Genomic DNA, 20,285 nt, shown 5'->3' with positions numbered 1-20,285 from the left:
TTGTAGCATTTATTTTTTCACAATAAAAATATTCGTTATTATTCTTTCTAGTGCCAAGCTCCATACAGAATATTAACTATCAAAATATTAGTTCCTCATCTGTTTTGTTATATTGGGATCCTCCAGAATACCCCAATGGAAAAATTACTCACTATACAATTTATGCAATGGAACTGGATACAGAGAGAACTTTTCAGATGACTACTCTTGAGAACAGCTTTCTATTAACAGGTAGAACAAAGGGGTGTTTGTTTGCTTTGTGTTTTATTTTTAACCTTCCAATTCTAATGGAGAGTATACAGCCCACTCTGCCTTCCATATTGCAGGACACATGTTGCCTCATTAACATTTTATTGCATTGCTTTATAATGGATGATCTCAAATAAATATACATAAAAATCAGATAAATATACAGAGCTCAAGGCACTTGTCTAGCTTGGAGTTGGGATTACTCCAACCCTCATCTGCATCCTGGCATCACATATGGTCCCTCAAGCACTGAACAAAGAGCCAGGTGTGGTCCCCAAACCAAATAAAAATACAGAATAATTTGATTAAAATATTTTATTTTAACTGTTGTATATCCAAACAAATAAAAGAGCAAGGTCATGAGTATAAAGTAATTAGATTAGGTATGTGTAATTTTAAGGAACTGAATATCTCATATATTAACTCTGTTTAAAAAACTTGAATGAATTAATGTGAAAATCATCTAAAGTATCATAAATATGTGTATTACAGTATGATGGAGCCAGAGTGATAGCACAGTGGTAGGGAGTTTGCCTTGCATGCTGCAGACCAAGGTTCAATCCCTGGCATCCCATATGGTCCCCTGAGCCTGCTAGGAGCAATTTTTGAGCGCAGAGCCAGGAGTAACCCCTGAGTGTCACCAGGTGTGGCCCAAAAACCAAAACAAAAGTATATTGCAGTATGCAAAGCATTATTATTTTAATCTCAGTTTGTCACTTATATTAGGGAAGAACTAAAACAAGCAATTTAGTCTTCAAGTCTAGGAAATTCAGGGAATTGGACCAATAAGGATTTGGAGAACAAATGTCCCCAAATAATTTTTTTCACAGACCTTATATCAATATTTCTGAGAATTTAAACTTAAGTCTTTTAAAAAGCTTCCTATCTTGTTTCTAGGGTTGAATAAATACACAAGATATAAAATGAGAGTTACTGCCTCTACTCACGTTGGAGAAAGTTCTTTGTCTGAAGAAAATGACATATTTGTGATAACTCCTGAGGATGGTAAGATTGATAAGTTATAGTGAATCTCCCCAATGGTGCTTGAGCCTAAGCATAGCTCCTAGTATTATTTTGCGAGATAGTGCTGACTTGTTAATTTAGTGCTGATCTTGGTGAGAAATCCCAGAATTGGATTAAAAGCACTAATTATTTAGAGTCATCAGAATGAATTCTGGCTGTGGGGGAATTCTGTACCTGGTGATCAAATCCAGCACATCCTATTTTTTAGTGAATACTATTGCATTCTCTGTCCTGATCCTCAGATTTACTTTCAATTAAAGAAGCAAGTAATGTTAACTCTATTGTGACCTTCCTCAAGCTGTTATTTTATGCATAAAACCACACATGGATCCAAACCTTTGCTTTCTTCTCCAAGAACCAGAGTCTGCACCCAAAGATGTCCAAATTATTGATGTTACAGCACATGAGATAAGTTTGAAGTGGTCCCCACCTGAGAAACCAAATGGCATTATTGTTGCTTATGAAGTACTCTATGAAAACACAGATGACTTATTCACAAAGAACACCTCAACCACAGACATAATTTTAAGAGACTTGAAAGCTTACACTCTCTATAACATTTCTGTGAGGTCATATACCCGAGTTGGTCCTGGACATCAATTATCTTCTTTGCTCTCTGTGAGAACTTCAGAGACTGGTGAGTTTTGTTTGTTTTTGTAAGAAACATATAGTGAGGAATTAAGAACGGTGAAAGTTGTACTCTTGTTTATTTGCTGCATAACAAAAGACCCTGCATTATTCTTCTTTTGTCTAATGAAAATATTGTTTTATTTCTTTTTCTGGAAAAAATTTGAAACTTGCTGTTTGAATTTTAGTTTTTTAATTTTGTTTTGGGGGCCATATCTGGTGATGCTCAAGGATTACTCTTTACTCTGCACTCAAGTACTACTCCTACAGCTGCTATGGGACTCTATGAGATACCAGTGATTGAACCTGGGTCAGTCGTGTACAAGACAAGCACTTTACCCATTTATTATCACTCCATCCCCTCTGAATTTTTAAAAACTCCAGAATATATATGTAGATATATCAGTATATATATATATATATATATATATATATATATATATATATATATATATATATATATATATATATATATATCAAAGTTTCCAATGAGGGAGCTTAATAAATAAATATTTCAGGGGCCAGAATGATAGCACAGTATGTAGGGTATTTGCCTTGCAAGCAACCAATGCGGGTTCAATTCCTGGTATCTCATATAGTCCCCTAGTTCTGCCAGGAATAACTTCTGAGTACAGATCCAGGAGTAACCAATGAGCCCCACTGGGGGTAGACAAAAAAAAGAAGAAGAAGAAAAATATTTCAATTCAACTGGTTTCTAAATTATGTAATAGAGACTCAGTATAAATTCCTATAAATATTCCTAATAAACACACACATATATATGTGTACTTGCATATGTGCATTTGAGTTCTCTGTATGTTTTCTGAGTGGGAATATAGTGGAATGCCTGGAGAAGCCTTATGGAGGATAAGTATTGGCTTATGTCTTAGTGAGTTGGCTGAAATAGATGGTCCATAGGCTGTTGGGTAAAGAAGGAGGTAGTATACCATGTAAAACAAGAAACACTAGTACATATAGAAACTATAGTACATTGGGTAGGGCATTTGACTTTTATTAGTTCAACCCCCAGCACACCATATGGTCCCTTGAACACCACCATGGCTGATACTTGAACACAGAGCTAGGAAGGAGTAAGCCCTGAGTACTGCCAGATATATAATCTCCAAAACAAACAAATGAATAAATAAGATTAGTAATGCAGGCAAGTAACTTGTCTCTCAGTGGCATTGAGCACAAATAGGACAAGGCAAAACATTTTGTCCGAAGATCTTTGTTTATTGTTTTTATTATATTTATAACCATATATTGAAAGCATAAATTTTAAGTCGATTCATGGGATAAAGTAACTGTAAAATTACTGTTTTATTCCAAATAGTTTAAAAAGTATTTACTAGTTATTTGTTGAACCACCTGCTATTGTTATCCTTATAAGTCATAAAACACAGATATCAGTAATTTTATATGATTCACCAAGATAATATGCATGAAGTACTATCCTTGATCTTGAGGAGCTAGGAACTGAGTAAAGCAGCTATGTTTGAAGGGAAGTTTCATTCTGAGAATGGTAACAGAAATAAGGAAAATAAAATGGCTTATGAGTGGCTGTAGATAATAACAGTCATAATTACAGGAAATAAATGGTCATGAAGGGTATATTTGAAAGAAGACATGATATTTTATAATGAAATATGATTGATGCTAACTTGGCATATGTTATTGCTTTTAGAGGTGTTGTACACTTAAAAGTGTTTCAGAAATGTATTTAATCTTCACCTGAACTACTTTTATTTTATATTGGGTCAAGAAAAAAATACAAGCATATTTTTAATACCTATAAAGGATTATAGATTTAAATATTGTCCTTCACAAGAAGAAATTGATTTTAAATTCTAGATGAAAGCATTAAGACCTGGTTATTCTTGTTGGCTAATATAAAGCTGAAGTTTATCATATTTATTCTTTCCACAAATATTCAATAAATATTTACTATATACTAAGTCTCATTGCAAATGAGAACTTGAAAGAAATGAATTTTTCTCCTAAAATTAATATTGATTAGTGGATATTAAGTGATAAAGCTAGAATTGCTAACTTCAAAACATGTGACAATATCCCCTTTATTTTCATCATATGTACTGTTCTGGAAGACAATAAAACTAGCCATATAAAAGATGTATCTTGGATAACTTTCTGTTTATTGTTGCAGTAAATTGGTTTTGGCTTATATAGAGAGTAAAAAAAAAATAACATCTTTCAAAGAGCCTGTTGTTTTTTAAGTAAGGATCATAGTTTTAAGTGCTTATTATTTAATTTCCTACAAAACATCAAGGATAACTTACTTTAATAATTAACTAGAAAATATTTTAATTATATCTTTATTTAAGCACCATGATTACAAACATGTTTGTAGTTGGGTTTTAGTTATAAAAATGAACACCCCTTCTTTAACAGTGCACCATTCCCACCACCAATGTCTTGAAAATATTTTTCTAATTGTTAAATACAATGTAAAGAAGTTGTTTCTTTGTTTGTTTATTTGTTTTTGGTTTGGGGCCATATCACTTGGTGCTTGGGTCTGGCTCTGCAATTTGGGATCACTCTTGGCAGGTTTTAGGAGAAAATATAGGATACCAGGAATCAAACCTGGTTCTGCAATGTGCAAGGCAAATAACCTACCTGCTGGACTATTACTTTGGCCCCAACATAGATAAAATTTTAAATATGTTTGATAAAGCAAATTTAATTTATTTCATCAGTAGAATATGATCTTTATCTGAAGGTAGGAGTAGTTAGTTTGCAATTATTGTAAGCTTTAAAACAGATAAGGTAATTCAAGTTGTCTTAAGAAACAGAAAATTATTTTGTGTATAAGGCTTTCTAGAGATATTAGAGTAAACTGATTAAAAACAATCATAGAGTTTGACCTCTGGACCCCTACTTTGGGTCAATGGAGTTAGAGGCTAAGAGAAAAAGAAAGAAGAACCAGTTTATGTCAAGATCACTGGCCTACCCGTTGTGTAGACATGGTTGGTTCATCCAGACAGGCTCTATCACAAATCAGGCCCTCAAATAGAGAAGAGGACTTGATGCCCAGACCATTCATTTCTGACTCTCTTTTCTAAATACGATTCTCTCCAGGCCTATGTAATATAATGAATATGAGAATCTGCATTAGGGACTTACTGTGTTTCTCAGCCCTTCTTCCCAACTCTGGGCTCCTTCAGACCGTATTTTTTCCCCAGTGTCCTCCCCAATCTCCTGCTGTGTCCCTTCCTTCCTATTTGTGCAGTCTCACGATTATTCACTTACCGAATAAAAATCGCATATTTGAAGGCCGCCGCGGGCCACAAAATGTACGGAGGCCACAACAACTCGCGGGACGCGAGTTTGAGACCCCTATAAATAGAGTATCCTGTGGGCCTAGGAGTGAGCGTCTGGTTGACAACTAACCTCTGTCCTAAATCATGCTTGCATCTACCCAGGCACTCACACTCTTCTGCTCCTTATGCCAAAGACAAAGCTAAAATATTAAGTATAGTAAGTAAGTGAGTGAGTGAGTGAGTGAGTGAGTGAGTGAGTGAGTGAGTAAGTAGTAAGTAAGTAAGTAAGTAAGTAAGTAAGTAAGTAAGTAAGTAAGTAAGTAAGTAGTTAAGTAAGGTGTCATTCAGAACGTAATGTGCTTTATGTCTAGAACAGAACAACTATCTGTTCCCAGGACTCAAATTCTTAGTAAATACAACAAAACCAGTCTTTTCTTACTAAAAAAAATTAAAAATTCACTTTTTTTTTTACTTTAAAATTTCTTTTTTTTTAATTTAAACACCTTGATTACATACATGATTGTGTTTGGGTTTCAGTCATAAAAGGAACACCACCCATCACCAGTGCAACATTCCCATCACCCATGTCCCAAATCTTCCTCCTCCCCACCCGACCCCTGCCTGTACTCTAAACAGGCTCTGCATTTCCCTCATACATTCTCAATATTAGGACAGTTCAAAATGTAGTTTTTTCTCTAACTAAACTCATCACTCTTTGTGGTGAGCTTTCTCTTTTTGTGTGAGCTTTCTCTTCTGTGTCTGAAATTTATTATTGCAAGAATGTCTTTCATTTTTCTTAAAACCCATAGATGAGTGAGACCATTCTGCGTTTTTCTCTCTCTCTCTGACTTATTTCACTCAGCATAATAGATTCTGTGTACATCCATGTATAGGAAAATTTCATGACTTCATCTCTCCTGACAGCTGCATAATATTCCATTGTGTATATGTACCAAAGTTTCTTTAGCCATTCGTCTATTGAAGGGCATCTTGCTTGTTTCCAAAGCCTGGCTATGGTAAATAGTGCTGCAATGAATATAGGTGTAAGGAAGGGATTTTTGTATTGTATTTTTGTGTTCTTAGGGTATATTCCTAGGAGTGGTATAGCTGGATCATATGGGAGCTCGATTTCCAGTTTTTGGAGGAATCTCCATATTGCTTTCCATAAAGGTTGAACTAGACAGCATTCCCACCAGCAGTGGATAAGGGTTCCTTTCTCTCCACATCCCCGCCAGCACTGTTTGTTCTCATTCTTTGTGATGTGTGCCATTCTCTGTGGTGTGAGGTGGTATCTCATAGTTGTTTTGATTTGCATCTCCCTGATGATTAGTGATGTGGAGCATTTCTTCATGTGTCTTTTGGCCATTTGTATTTCTTCTTTGTCAAAGTGTCTGTTCATTTCTTCTCCCCATTTTTTGATGGGATTAGATGTTTTTTCTTGTAAATTTCTGTCAGTGCCTTGTATATTTTAGAGATTAGCCCCTTATCTGATGGGTATTGGGTGAATAGTTTCTCCCACTCAGTGGGTGGCTCTTGTATCCTGGGCACTATTTCCTTTGAGGTGCAGAAGCTTCTCAACTTAATATATTTCCATCTGTTAATCTCTGCTTTCACTTGCTTGGAGAGTGCAGTTTCCTCCTTGAAGATGCCTGTAGTCTCAATGTCCTGGAGAGTTTTGCCTATGTGTTGTTCTATATATCTTATGGTTTTGGGTCTGATATCGAGGTCTTTAATCCATTTGGATTTTACCTTCATACATGATGTTAGCTGGGGGTCTAAGTTTAATTTTTTGCAAGTGGCTAGCCAGTTGTGCCAACACCACTTGTTGAAGAGGCTTTCCTTGCTCCATTTAGGATTTTCTGCTCCTTTATCAAAAATTAGGTGATTGTATGTCTGGGGAACATTTTCTGAGTATTCAAGCCTATTCCACTGATCTGAGGATCTGTCCTTATTCCAATACCATGCTGTTTTGATAACTATTGCTTTGTAGTAAAGTTTAAAGTTGGGGAAAGTAATTCCTCCCATATTCTTTTTCCCAATGATTGGTTTAGCTATTCTAGGGTGTTTATTGTTCCAAACAAATTTCAAAAGTGCCTGATCCACTTCTTTGAAGAATGTCATGGGTATCTTTAGAGGGATAGCGTTGAATCTGTATAATGCCTTGGGGAGTATTGCCATTTTGATGATGTTAATCCTGCCAATCCATGAGCAGGGTATGTGTTTCCATTTCCGCGTGTCCTCTCTTATTTCTTGGAGCAGAGTTTTATAGTTTTCTTTGTACAGGTCCTTCACATTTTTAGTCAAGTTGATTCCAAGATATTTGAGTTTGTGTGGCACTATTGTGAATGGGGTTGTTTTCTTAATGTCCATTTCTTCCTTATTACTATTGGTGTATAGAAAGGCCATTGATTTTTTGTGTGTTAATTTTGTAGCCTGCCACCTTGCTATATGAGTCTATTGTTTCTAGAAGCTTTTTGGTAGAGTCTTAAGTGTTTTCTAAGTAGAGCATCATGTCTTCTGCAAACAGTGAGAGCTTGACTTCTTCCTTTCCTATCTGGATTCCCTTGATATTTTTTTCTTGCCTAATCGCTATAGCAAGTACTTCCAGTGCAATGTTGAATAGGAGTGGTGAGAGAGGACAGCTTTGTTTTGTGCCAGAATTTAGAGGGAAGGCTTTTAGTTTTTCTCCATTGAGGATAATATTTGCCACTGACTTGTGGTAGATGGCCTTAACTATATTGAGAAAGGTTCCTTCAATTCCCATCTTGCTGAGAGTTTTGATCAAGAATGGGTGTTGGACCTTATCAAATACTTTCTCTGCATCTATTAATATGATCATGTGGTTTTTATTTTTCTTGTTGTTGATGTTGTGTATTATGTTGATAGACTTACGGATGTTAAACCATCCTTGCATTCCTGGGATGAAACCTACTTGATCGTAGTGGATGATCTTCTTAATGAGGTATTGAATCCTATTTGCCAGGATTTTGTTGAGGATCTTTGCATCTGCATTCATCAGCGATATTGGTCTGTAATTTTCTTTTTTCATAGCATCTCTGTCTGGTTTAGGTATCAGGGTGATGTTGGCTTCATAAAAGCTATTTGGGAGTGTTTCCATTTGTTCAGTTTCATGAAAGAGTCTTGCCAGGATTGGTAGTAGTTCCTCTTGGAAAGTTTGAAAGAATTCATTAGTGAATCCATCTGGGCCTGGGCTTTTGTTTTTGGGCAGACTTTTGATTACCATTTTTATTTCATCAATGGTGATGGGGGTGTTTAGATATGCTACATCCTCTTCTTTCAACCGTGGAAGATTATAAGAGTCCAAGAATTTATCCATTTCTTCCAGGTTCTCATTTTTAGTGGCATAGAGTTTTTCAAAGTAGTTTCTGATTACCCTTTGAATCTCTGTCATATCAGTAGTGATCTCTGCTTTTTCATTCCTGATACGAGTTATCAAGTTTCTCTCTCTCTCTTTCTTTGTTAGGTTTGCCAGTGGTCTATCAATCTTGTTTAGTTTTTCAAAGAACCAACTTCTGCTTTCGTTGATCTTTCGGACTATTTTTTGGGTATCCACTTCGTTGATTTCTGCTCTCAGCTTTGTTATTTCCTTCTGTCTTCCTATTTTTGGGTCCTTTTGTTGAGTACTTTCTAGTTCTATTAGCTGTGTCATAAAGCTACTCAGGTAAGCTCGTTCTTTCTTCCTGATGTGTGCTTGCAAAGCTATAAATTTTCCTCTCAGTACTGCTTTTGCTGTGTCCCATAAGTTCTGATAGTTTGTGTCTTTATTGTCATTTGTTTTCAGGAACCTTTTGATTTCCTCCTTGAATTCATCTCGGACCCACTGGTTATTGAGTATGAGTATTGTTTAACTTCCAGGTGTTAAAGTTTTTCTTCTGAGTCCCTTTGGAATTCACAAATAATTTCAGAGCCTTGTGGTCAGCGAAGGTAGTCTGCAAAATTTCTATCCTCTTGATATTATGGAGGTATGTTTTATATGCCAGCATGTAGTCTATCCTGGAGAATGTCCCATGTACATTGGAGAAGAATGTGTATCCAGGTTTCTGGGGATGGAGTGTCCTATATATATCCACTAGGCCTCTTTCTTCCATTTCTCTCCTCAGGTCTAGTATATTCTTGTTGGGTTTCAGTCTGGTTGACCTATCCAGTGTTGACAAAGCAGTGTTGAGGTCCCCCACGATTATTGTGTTGTTATTGATATTGTTTTTCAGATTTGTCAACAGTTGTTTTAAATATTTTGCTGGCCCCTCATTTGGTGCATATATGTTTAGGAGAGTTATTTTTTCCTGCTCTACATACCCCTTGATTAATATAAAATGTCCATCTTTGTCCCTTACTACCTTCCTGAGTATAAAGTTTGCGTTATCTGATATTAGTATGGCCACTCCAGCTTTTTTATGGGTGTTGTTTGCTTGGATAATTTTTCTCCAGCCTTTTATTTTGAGTCTATGTTTGTTCTGACTATTCAGGTGTGTTTCTTGTTGGCAGCAGAAGGTTGGATTGAGTTTTTTGATCCATTTAGCCACTCTGTGTCTCTTAACTGGTGCATTTAGTCCATTGACGTTGAGAGAAAGAATTGTCCTGGGATGTAATGCCATCTTTATATCGAAATTTGGTGTGTCTTTTGGTTAGTCTTGTTTTAAATTAGGTCTTTCAGTTTTTCTCTTATAGACTCAAAACCTATAAAGTTTCTGAGCTGTTTTTTGTCTGTGAAACAGACAAATTTGGTGTGTCTTTTGGTTAGTCTTGTTTTAAATTAGGTCTTTCAGTTTTTCTCTTATAGACTCAAAACCTATAAAGTTTCTGAGCTGTTTTTTGTCTGTGAAACCATGTATTCTTCCGTCAAACCGGAAAGTGAGTTTTGCTGGGTACAGTATTCTAGGTGAAGCATTCATTTCATTCAGTCTTGTCACAGTATACCACCACTGCTTTCTGGCATTGAGTGTTTCTGGTGACAGGTCTGCTGTAAATCTCAAGGATGCTTGCTTGAATGTAATTTCCCCTTTTGATCTTGCTGTTTTCAGAATTCTGTCTCTATCTGTGGGATTTGTCATTGTGACTAGGATGTGTCTTGGGGTGGTTTTTCTTGGGTCTCTTTTGGTTGGTACTCTTCGAGCATGCAGGTTTTGATCACATATATTCTTTAGCTCTGGAAGTTTCTCTTTAATGATGTTCTTGACCGTTGATTCTTCCTGAAATTTTTCTTCCTGGGTCTCTGGGACTCCAATGATTCTTAAGTTGTTTCTGTTGATCTTATCATAGACTTCTATTTTCATCTGTTCCCATTCTTTGACTAATTTTTCCATTGTCTGTTCATTTGCTTTAAGTTTTTTTTTTCCAATCTCTCCTGCTGTATGGAATTGTTATGTATCTCATCTTCCACAGCACCAAGTCTATTCTCAGCTTCTGATACCCTGTCCCAGATCTTATCCATTTTGTCATTCACTTTGTTTACTGATTTTTTCAGGCCTGTTAGTTGACATGTTATTTCAGTTTGGAGTTTTGTGATTTCTGTCTTCATATTTTCTTGATTCTTATTAGTGTTCTGTTCCACTCTATCCATGGTTTCTTTGAGGTCTTTGAGCATCTTCCATATTGCTATTCTAAAGTCCTTATCTGAGAGGTTGATTAGTTGGTTGGTCATTATCTGGTCATCAGAATTGTCATCTTCATTCTCTATGTCTGTTGCTGGTCTGCATTGTTTCCCCATTGTCACACTTGTATTGTGGGTTTTTCTTCTTGTTGTGGTGGTATTCATTGGTTATATGATGCAGGCAGCACACTTCTCTGGCTCCGCCCTTTCTGGATGGGCTGACTTGCCTCCAAGGTAGGGGAGTCCTCCATGGATGAAGCCTCACACAGGATCAAATCTTAGGCCCGAGCACGCAGCAGAGATGACAGTCTGGAGAGAAATTCTTGCTTCTATGATCCAACACAGTCTTAGTGTGGTTTTTTTTCTTCTTGTGATGGTGTTCTTTTTTTAGAAAGAGCGCACGACTGCGTAGCGTAGTGGAGCTAAGTGCCTTCTGGATCCTCTTTTCTACCCACTCTCAAGAGTTTCACGCAACAGGATAGTAGAGAGACACACACAGGCAGCACTCACAGTTTTTCACAGTCAGGCCCCACTGGACAGGTGTAGTTTTCACTCGCTTGCTGGGCAGCTTCAGAATGCTGTATTTTTGGGGTTCGCTTCCCAGGACTCTGAGGAGTGCTTCAAGAATTCAGAAAAGACAGGACAGGGCTCCCTTCAGGTCCTCTGTTTCCTCAGAAGAAGCACAGCCGGGTGGAGACTCTGCAGGTAGAGCAATCAGCACTCTGCCTGGAAACCCCCACATCCAGCCATTTCTTACTCACTCACTTGCTCGCTGGATAGCTTACGAATGTAGTTTTTTGGAGTTCGGTTCCCAGGGCTCTGAGGAGCGCTTCCAGAGTTCAGAAAAGACAGAGAAGAGTAGGACAGGGCTCCCTTCAGGTCCTCAGTTTCCTCAGAAGAAGCATAGCCGGGTGGAGACTCTGCAGGTAGAGCAATCAGCACTCTGCCTGGAAACCCCCACATCCAGCCATTTCTTACTCCAAAAATTCACTTTTTAATATTTTGTGAGAAATATGCTAACTCAGGAATGCATTTATGCTGCCACTTACAAATAGGAATGAATTATTTGTTTAGTTGTTTTATCTTAATTCGGAGAACAAGGTTATCTACACAGAATTACAATGCTCATTTTTAAGCAGTAAAGCTTAATATAGATTGATTTTATGTATGTATAGCTTGTATAACTGTTAATATTTGTTTTAAATATGAAAGGTACAATTTTTTTAATTTTGAGAATGCTTTTTACCACTGTATTTTTAAATAAAATATATAAGCAGAATATCTTAGAGCATGTGTAGTTAAAAAAAAATTGATCATATATTTATTTTCTCAGATAAAGGAGAGAATATTCACATGAACTTTGAATAAAATAATTCCTATGCAAATTATCATTTGATAATGTTTCTCTAGTCTCTTTCCTTTCTAATAAGCTTTAATGTAAATCTCTAATATTTCTGATTTTTAAAAATGATATGAATGAATAGTAATAGATTTTAACTAAAATTTGTGTTAATTATACATTATTCAACATTATTCATAGAAATGAATAGCATTTTTATAGCTTCAAATAACATTAAAAAATCTATGTCATACTATCATCTTTGACATACTAAATGTACTACTTTCTATTTTAGTGTCCCCAGGAACCAAAATATGCTCTTACTTTTAAAATAGATCCATCTTATCAAACTGATTACAGTGTTTAACTTTTATTAATGAGTTATCTATTTTATATAATGATTCTCCAATCATAAACACTGTTATTTCAAAAAATTAGAGGAGAAACATATTCTTGCTCCAAATTCTGAGTTCCAAAATTTTTTTTGCTAAATTTCTAGTGCTGGTTATTCCTTAAGGGTGAATGAGTGAAAATGCTAATGATATTAGCCTGGGGTAAAATGCGTATTTTGTCCTGACTACCTGTGGTAGTTTGACAATTCAGGATCAAGACCACTTAGCAAATTCCAATGACAGTTTTTCAAAATCACAAATTATATTGAATTAAAAGAAGAGAAATATAATGAAGTTTTATTAAAAATTCTTTCATTTTAACAATTTAACTTCATTAATTTTTCTTAGCTGTGTGTTCATTTCTTCTTTTATTTGGTTCTTGGGCCACACCCAGTGATGCTCAGGGGTTATTTCTAGCTATGTGCACAGAAATCTCTCCTGGCTTGGGGGACTATATTGACGCCTGGGGATCGAACTGTGGTCCATCCTAGGCTAGCATGTACAAGGCTTATGGCTTGCACCACTGCTCCAGCCCCTGTGGGTTCATTTCTTGTCAGTATATTCTATACCATGTCAGAATATTTAATAATTCAATGAACAGTCATTTTATTGGTTCTATCTACAGTGCTAACTCTGTAGTAGGATCTATCGATATAGTAGTAAAGAAGACAAATTCTTTACCTTATTGTAACTAAATATTCTTGAAGAGTTACAAAAATAACTAGTAAACAAATACTCGATATTGTCTTCATTATTTCTAAGTTCAGTGATAAAACAAATATTTAAAAGAGAGAGGATTGTAGAGTATTGAGTAGTATGCAGAAGACTGAGAAAATCTCTGAAAAGACCTTTTTCTTAACTCAAAGATATTAATAATGTATAGGATTAAAATGAAAGAATTTAAGAAAAAAAGTTCTCCAGAAGGTGAAATAGCAATTGCCAACTCCCTAAAATAGCAGTTACTTCATGTGGATGAGGAATAACAGCACGTCTGTCACTTGAATAGTATGAATTATGGGGAAAGTTAGAAGATAAAGAAAGACATACAGAGTGAACCATTTAGATCTTCGGTGGCATTCTAAGTTTTATGGAATTTAAATTAAATGTAAGGCTATCAAAGAATTATGAAACAAGACCATGATATGGTTTTTAATTTATATAATATGTTGAATGTGAAAGTAAATTAAAAAATCAAGGATAACTATGAGGCATTTGGTCTGTGTATCTTAGTGAATGATGATATCTCTCAGTGGAAGAAGTTAAGGGAAAGGGTTATTTTGAAGGAAATTCAGTTCAGTTTTAAAATCTGTTTATCATGAGGTAATTGGATATATAAGTTTGAAGTTCAGAGGAAGAATTCATTGTTGATACCTAATTTGGAGGCAAAACTGCATCTGACATGAAACATTTCATCTCTAGGTTTGGGGAGATAAAAATGGCAGAAATGTGCAGCTATGTTCTGGGCAATAAATTTGGGGAATTTAAGGATAAGCATAATACTGGGAAAGCAGTCAGATCGTAAAACTCTAAAATAATATCAGGGCTAGGGTAAATGAAAGAGGAGGTACCTCAGGAGAAGGTCACTTGGAAGGCAGATGAAGTAAGATTTTCAAGTAGAAGACATTTGTTTACTGTGCTAAATATCACTTGGTCTCCCATGAAACCAGCATATTCAATTCAATAATTCGGTAAAATGCATGGATGTTACTGGTGACTTCAGGTAGCAGTTTTTATGGGAATTGAGGTGGGTGTGGCCAGGTGAGTGGGGAAAGGAAGAATATACCACTAAAGCAAGACTGTAGAAATCATTGATGAGAGGATAGAGGAAATGAAAATCTTGAAGAATTTGTATATGAAGTGGAGTCATTGGAGTAACAATGGTAGGAATGAGTAGAAACAAGTATCCTTTCTATTGTCATGGATACTACATTGCCTTTTGTTCCATGGTGTAATTAAATCACTAATTCTTAGGATAGAGGAACTCAGGAGACAGCAGAGAGAAATAAACCTTCAAGTCTAAAGACTTTGTCTAGATAGATACAAGTAATGGAAGACAGTGTAGACACAGAGAGCAAAGTTCTGGGAGGAGACTGTAAATGAGTTAAAGAAAAGTTGGTGGTAGCAAGATAATATAGCTCATTTATTTTATTATTTATTTATTTATTTTGTTTTTTGGGCCACACCTAGTGACGCTCAGGGGTTACTCCTGGCTTTGCGTACAGAAATCTCTTCTGGCTTGGGGGACCATATGGAATGCTGGGAGATAGAACCACGGTCGTGGGCAAGGCAGGCTCCTTACCCTCTTACCCTTGCGCCACCGCTCTGGCCCCAATGTAGCTCATTTATTTATGATATTTTTCTCAATGAAATAAGAAGCTTGAATAGAGTATTGTATATTAGTAGAGAAAAGATATATATAATAGAATGTGAGAACAAAATTCTTTGAAATAAGTTATATAGCCTGAAAAGAATTTAAAAAATATTTATTTGAGATTTCAGGTTATAAACTTAATTTATAACCACTAAGCAGTAGAATTTTGTATTAGACATTTTTCAACCTTACATTGCAGACTCACAACTAGAACTAAGTTTAACCCCTTTAGAAAAAGATGCTAATGGAGATTCCTGGGAAATGAGAATAGTGATAGATTATGGGATTAAATATGAATCAGGAGGGAAAAAAGGATCTGAGTTAAATGACCAGCAGAATCATGGCAAATGTGTCCAAGACTGTTGGCTTCTCAGAGCAGTCAATGGTCAATAAATTGGAAAAGAGGTGGTGGTTGCTGATAAGAGGAAAATGCAGTTAACTAGGAATGATAAGAACTCAGGTCTTCCTGCGAAAGCTAGTGATTAAGATGAGATGAATGACGTTATTAATGGGGATTCTGGAGTGACAGTAAGCAGGTAGCTTGTCTTGCATCAGGCTAACTGTTAATTGCCCAATACTTCATGTGGTCCCCTGATCATGTGGTCAGAAATGATCTCCAAATGCATAGCCAGGAATAAGCCTTAAGCACTGCCAGGTATGACCCCCTACCCCCCAAAAGAAGACATTATCTTGGAATTGAACTTTTTTTGAAAGTATTCCTTCTATAATCATAAAGATCATGAAAGAAATATAAATGATTATTACCCAGAGGGGATAATATGTGATTCCTTGCACACTTAAGCCTTTAATTTATAGCCACAAAGCAATCAAAGTATTCAGAGCTCGTTGGTTGGCTTGTCAGAATAGTAGAGAAAATTTTATTGTTTGAAAAGGTTGGGGCCGGTGAGATGACACTAGAGGTAAGGTGTCTGCCTTGCAAGCGCTAGCTAAGGAAAGATTGCGGCCGCGGTTCGATCCCCCAGCGTCCCATATGGTCCCCCCAAGCTAGGGGCAATTTCTGAGCGCTTAGCCAGGAGTAACGCCTGAGCATCAAAAGGGTGTGGCCTGAAAAACAAAAACAAAAACAAAAAACCAACCAAACAAACAAACAAAAAAAAAGGGCACAGTAGGATTACATTGCTATGTCAAATAATTGAATGTTGAATTTTAGTATTTCCCAAAGTTTCAGAAGTCACCATTTAATGCCCGTTTTATCTGTTAAATATTTCTTAGATTCAAAAAACTACTCAGAAACAATTATTGACTGACAATGTACCTATATTTTCAAGCCTTGTGAATTTTTCTTTGCTAAGTTTGTTAGTAGCAATTTTTATTTCATTGTAATTGAATACTAATTAAAAAAGGCAATGCTCTCTTTGAAAAGTGATTCTAGAAGAGCAATATTTTTTATTATTCACAAATATAGAAAATAACTATTGTGTTCTAGGCAGTCAATGTGAAACTATTATTTTTGTGCATGTGGTCTATTATATTTAGAAATTATATCCTACTTAAAGTATGTTTGTTGCAATTTTTCAAATAGTACTTTTGTTGTTGTTTATCGGGCCATCCCCAGTAGTGCTTAGTGATTACTACTGGCTCAGCACTCAGAAATCTCTCCTGGCAGGCTCGGGGACCACATGGGATGTCAGAAATCAAACCTGGGTCCGTCCTCGGTTGGCCATGTGTAAGGCAAATGCCCTACCGCTGTGCTATCTCTTGTCTCCTAGTACTAATATTTTATTGCCTGCATATATTTTTGATTTTTTTCTTAATTTTTTTCCTCTGTATAGAATTCTAATTGTTTTCCTATTTATATGCATTTCCGTTTTAATTTCATATTTAATGCAAATGACCTGTCCTGGTTTAAATAGGATTTGAATTCTTTTGTCAGGATTTTATTAAAATTATCTGTTCAACAATTTTGAAATATCTTATTCTTTTTTCCCCTTTAAATTCTTTCTTATTCTCTTTATTATCTTAAACTGAATTTAGAAGATTCTCACACGTCTTGCTGCCATTATATAATTTTTATATTTTTTCCTCAGAATTACATTCTTGTTAATTTACCAAAAACTAGCACTACCACCCTTTTAAGAAAATGTCTATCTACAATTTTTTAACATATAGTTAGATAATTTAAATGACAGTTATTTTTGTTTTTCTCTTTTGGAAGCCCTATCTTCCAAAAGTAGTCTGTTCAAAATATACTTTTTCAAATATACTTAATTATTGGTAATTTTACCTAAAAAATTCTCTACTCATAATTTTAAATCTATTTAATTTAGATAATTAAATAGATCATGAACATTTTTATTTTTAGACTTTGGTATTATAATGCATAGTTGCGTGTGTGTGTGTTCGTGTATGTGTGTGTGTGTGTGTGTGTGTGTGTGTGTTATTTCCCCTTTGCTCTGATGGCTTTAATTGTTGGTGTCTGATTTGCTTGTGTGTTTAGTGATTTTTATCAGTGAGCTCATATTCTTGAAACCTTATCTGTGAGAAATCCATGCAGCCTGAGTGGAAAGAAAGTTCCTTCAGAGAGTATTTCTGTTGACTTCTGCATGTTTCCTTGAGCAATAATACAATTCAGCATTTTGGATGTACCTGAACTTAAAATTTCTTAGATCTTCAGTTTCTGTATACCAATTTGAGTTGCACATGCTCAAAAGAACAGCCTTAAGGACTTTTTCTCTTTTTAACCCTTTTATCTAGAAGTGTAACAACTATTTTGATTTTGCTTTGCTTTGTTTTTATTTGTGATTTTCAATTCTTTTGTTAGCTCTGTAGTTTCAAAATCTTGTTTTAATTGAATGCGAACTTCTAATACTTTGATTTGATAAGTAACGTAAAATAGTTGTTCATTTTAGGGTGTATATTCCATTAATTTGCCAGATCAGTGTCTCATATTTAGTTCTCATGTTTACATATGGATAAAAAGCATTTTAAACATTATACTCAAAACAGGAGGCACACAATTATGCACTATATCTTCATATTAAGGAATTGTTTTGGTCATATAATAGGTGACTGAATATAATATGTCATATAATATAATATATAGGGTAGATTTCTTATATTGTACTAAATTTTGAAAACAAAAATTTGGGAACTGATGTATACAGAACACACCTACTACTAACTGGGCTTCCCTGGCCATTTTTTTTTTTTTTTTTTGGTTTTTGGGTCACACCCGGCAGCACACTCAGCACACTCTTTGCTCAGAAATCACTCCTTCCTTGGCCATTTTCAAGTCCCAATCTGTCCCTCTTCTCTTCCTCCTCCTTTCCTTCTTCTTTTACATTTACCTTTCCTTAGTGCAAGACAATTTAACATAATCTGAAGAATCTACATGAAAATATTATAATAAGCATTTTTCAATAAAATGACTATGAATCTTTTATTTTCTATGAGATGATTTTCCTATGTATCTTTGCATACAACTTCATTTAAGGTATTTATCACAATTGTATTCTAAAGAATATTCATATATTCCCATTCTTGTGTACTTGGGTGAGGCTTCGATTGAATAAAATAAGGATGGAATTTTTTATGCACTTATGGTTTTGTTTGTTTGCAGTGCCACATACTGCACCAGAAAATATTACTTACAAAAATATTTCTTCTGGAGAGATTGAGCTTTCTTTCCTCCCCCCAAGTAGTCCCAATGGAGCCATAGAAAAATACACAATTTATCTCAAGCGAAGTAATGGAAATGAAGAAAGAACTATAAATACAACCTCTCTGACCCAGAGCATTAAAGGTAAAATTAAATCTAATGTTGAATATTTATTTTATATTAATAAAATTGAGCTTTACATCTGTATGTATGGATGTGTGGATGTATAAATGTAGCTTTACATCCATATGTATATAGGAATAGTATTTTAATATAGGGTATGAATATTCTGATATTTTTGCTTAAATAGGTTTATTCCAAGACACATAAAAGAATATTTTAGGTGAATCAATTATTTTTGTTATTTTTTGTCTATACCCAGCAACGCTCTGAGATTATTCTTGGCTCTAAGCTCAGGATTCACTCCTAGAGGTGCCCAGGGTTCATATGGGACTCTGGGGATAAAACCAAGGTTGATTGCATGCAAATAAAATATCCTCCCTTTGTACTATTACTCCAGCCCCATAGGCCAATCAATATTGTGAGCATATTATTTTATATCATACCATCTTTATATTAGAAATTATTCTTCCAAAGAGCCACATTTTCATTTTTGGAATGCTGTGAAATTTTATAGTTTGTCTTGTATGTTTTAGAAGGACATTTTATATGTCTCTATTTACCTATTTTATTCTATGTAGGACTGAAGAAATACACCCATTATTTGATTGAGGTATCTGCAAGTACACGCCTGGGTGAAGGAATTCGAAGTTCTCCCTTAAGTATACTGACTGAGGAAGATGGTAAGTATTCTTCAAGGTGGACCCTCATACACTTTGAATTTATCACATTCAAAAATTAGATAAATGGAATAAAGATATTATAGACTTCAGGAAGCACCAACCTTGGGTATGTTGTGAGAGTCACAGAAACATTAAATATTAAACATTCACTATCTTCATGTAAAATTCCTTAGCAAAGTATGCCATTACTTTCTATTCAATAAAATAGAATACAAAATGCTTTTTAAAAAATTCTCGAGTTATGTATACTTTGTAAAATATTCAATAAATATTTACATAGTAAGTTTTTTTGTTTGATTTTGGATCACACCTGGCAGCACTCAGGGGTTACTCCTGGCTCTATGCTCAGAAATCATTCCTGGCAGACTCAGGGGACCAACATTGTAATTTTTGAGGCCAAAATTGTGTTTGAATGAATCACAATTGCTTTATTAAGTTTTAAATTTTAGAGCTTAGACTTTTACATACATTTTGTAGTAGGCTCTAATTTGACAGTTTTAGCACTTTAAAAAACCATTAGGGTTATTTTGATAATGAACTTAGCTTATTTTCTTGGTTTCTCTATACAATTTGTCAAGATGTATTGTTGAATATAAATATTTTATGTCCAATATTTTAATATATCTATTACCTGAATAAAATAAGCTGTTTATAAAGACCATTTACACTTTGACCTCAGTATATTATAGACATATACCAAGCTAAGAAATTTAATTTTAAGATATATAATTATATATATAAATTTAATTTTAAGATATATATATATAAGAATTGGAGCTGCATTTTAATCAAGTTTTATACATTACATATTTTCAGGGGTTTTTTATGAAAGTGAATTCTGTAGTTTGAAGGGTTGAGCTTAGGAGTGAGAAATGCAATGCTTTTCTTTCACTTCTTGTGTTTCTGATTTATGAGCTTCTATGTACCCTTATATATTCAGTTTCTCATTATTCCTACATTCAAAAAGCAC

At 35.0% G+C, this 20,285-nt stretch overlaps 1 protein-coding gene across 1 annotated transcript in view; it reads left to right on the top strand.

Moving 5' to 3' along the window:
* Positions 1-20,285, top strand: part of PTPRQ (protein tyrosine phosphatase receptor type Q) — a 196,462-nt gene that overhangs the window by 30,189 nt on the left and 145,988 nt on the right. The window contains 5 exon segments of the mRNA XM_049783346.1: positions 52-231; positions 1,147-1,254; positions 1,628-1,909; positions 18,474-18,656; positions 19,214-19,315. Coding sequence (XP_049639303.1) covers positions 52-231; positions 1,147-1,254; positions 1,628-1,909; positions 18,474-18,656; positions 19,214-19,315 — 855 coding nt within the window.

The sequence above is a fragment of the Suncus etruscus genome, chromosome 11 (genome assembly GCF_024139225.1).
Source record: "Suncus etruscus isolate mSunEtr1 chromosome 11, mSunEtr1.pri.cur, whole genome shotgun sequence".
Taxonomy (NCBI): Eukaryota; Metazoa; Chordata; class Mammalia; order Eulipotyphla; family Soricidae; genus Suncus; species Suncus etruscus.
The sequence above is the reverse complement of the archived record's forward strand: the minus strand, read 5'-3'. Positions and strand labels throughout refer to the sequence as shown.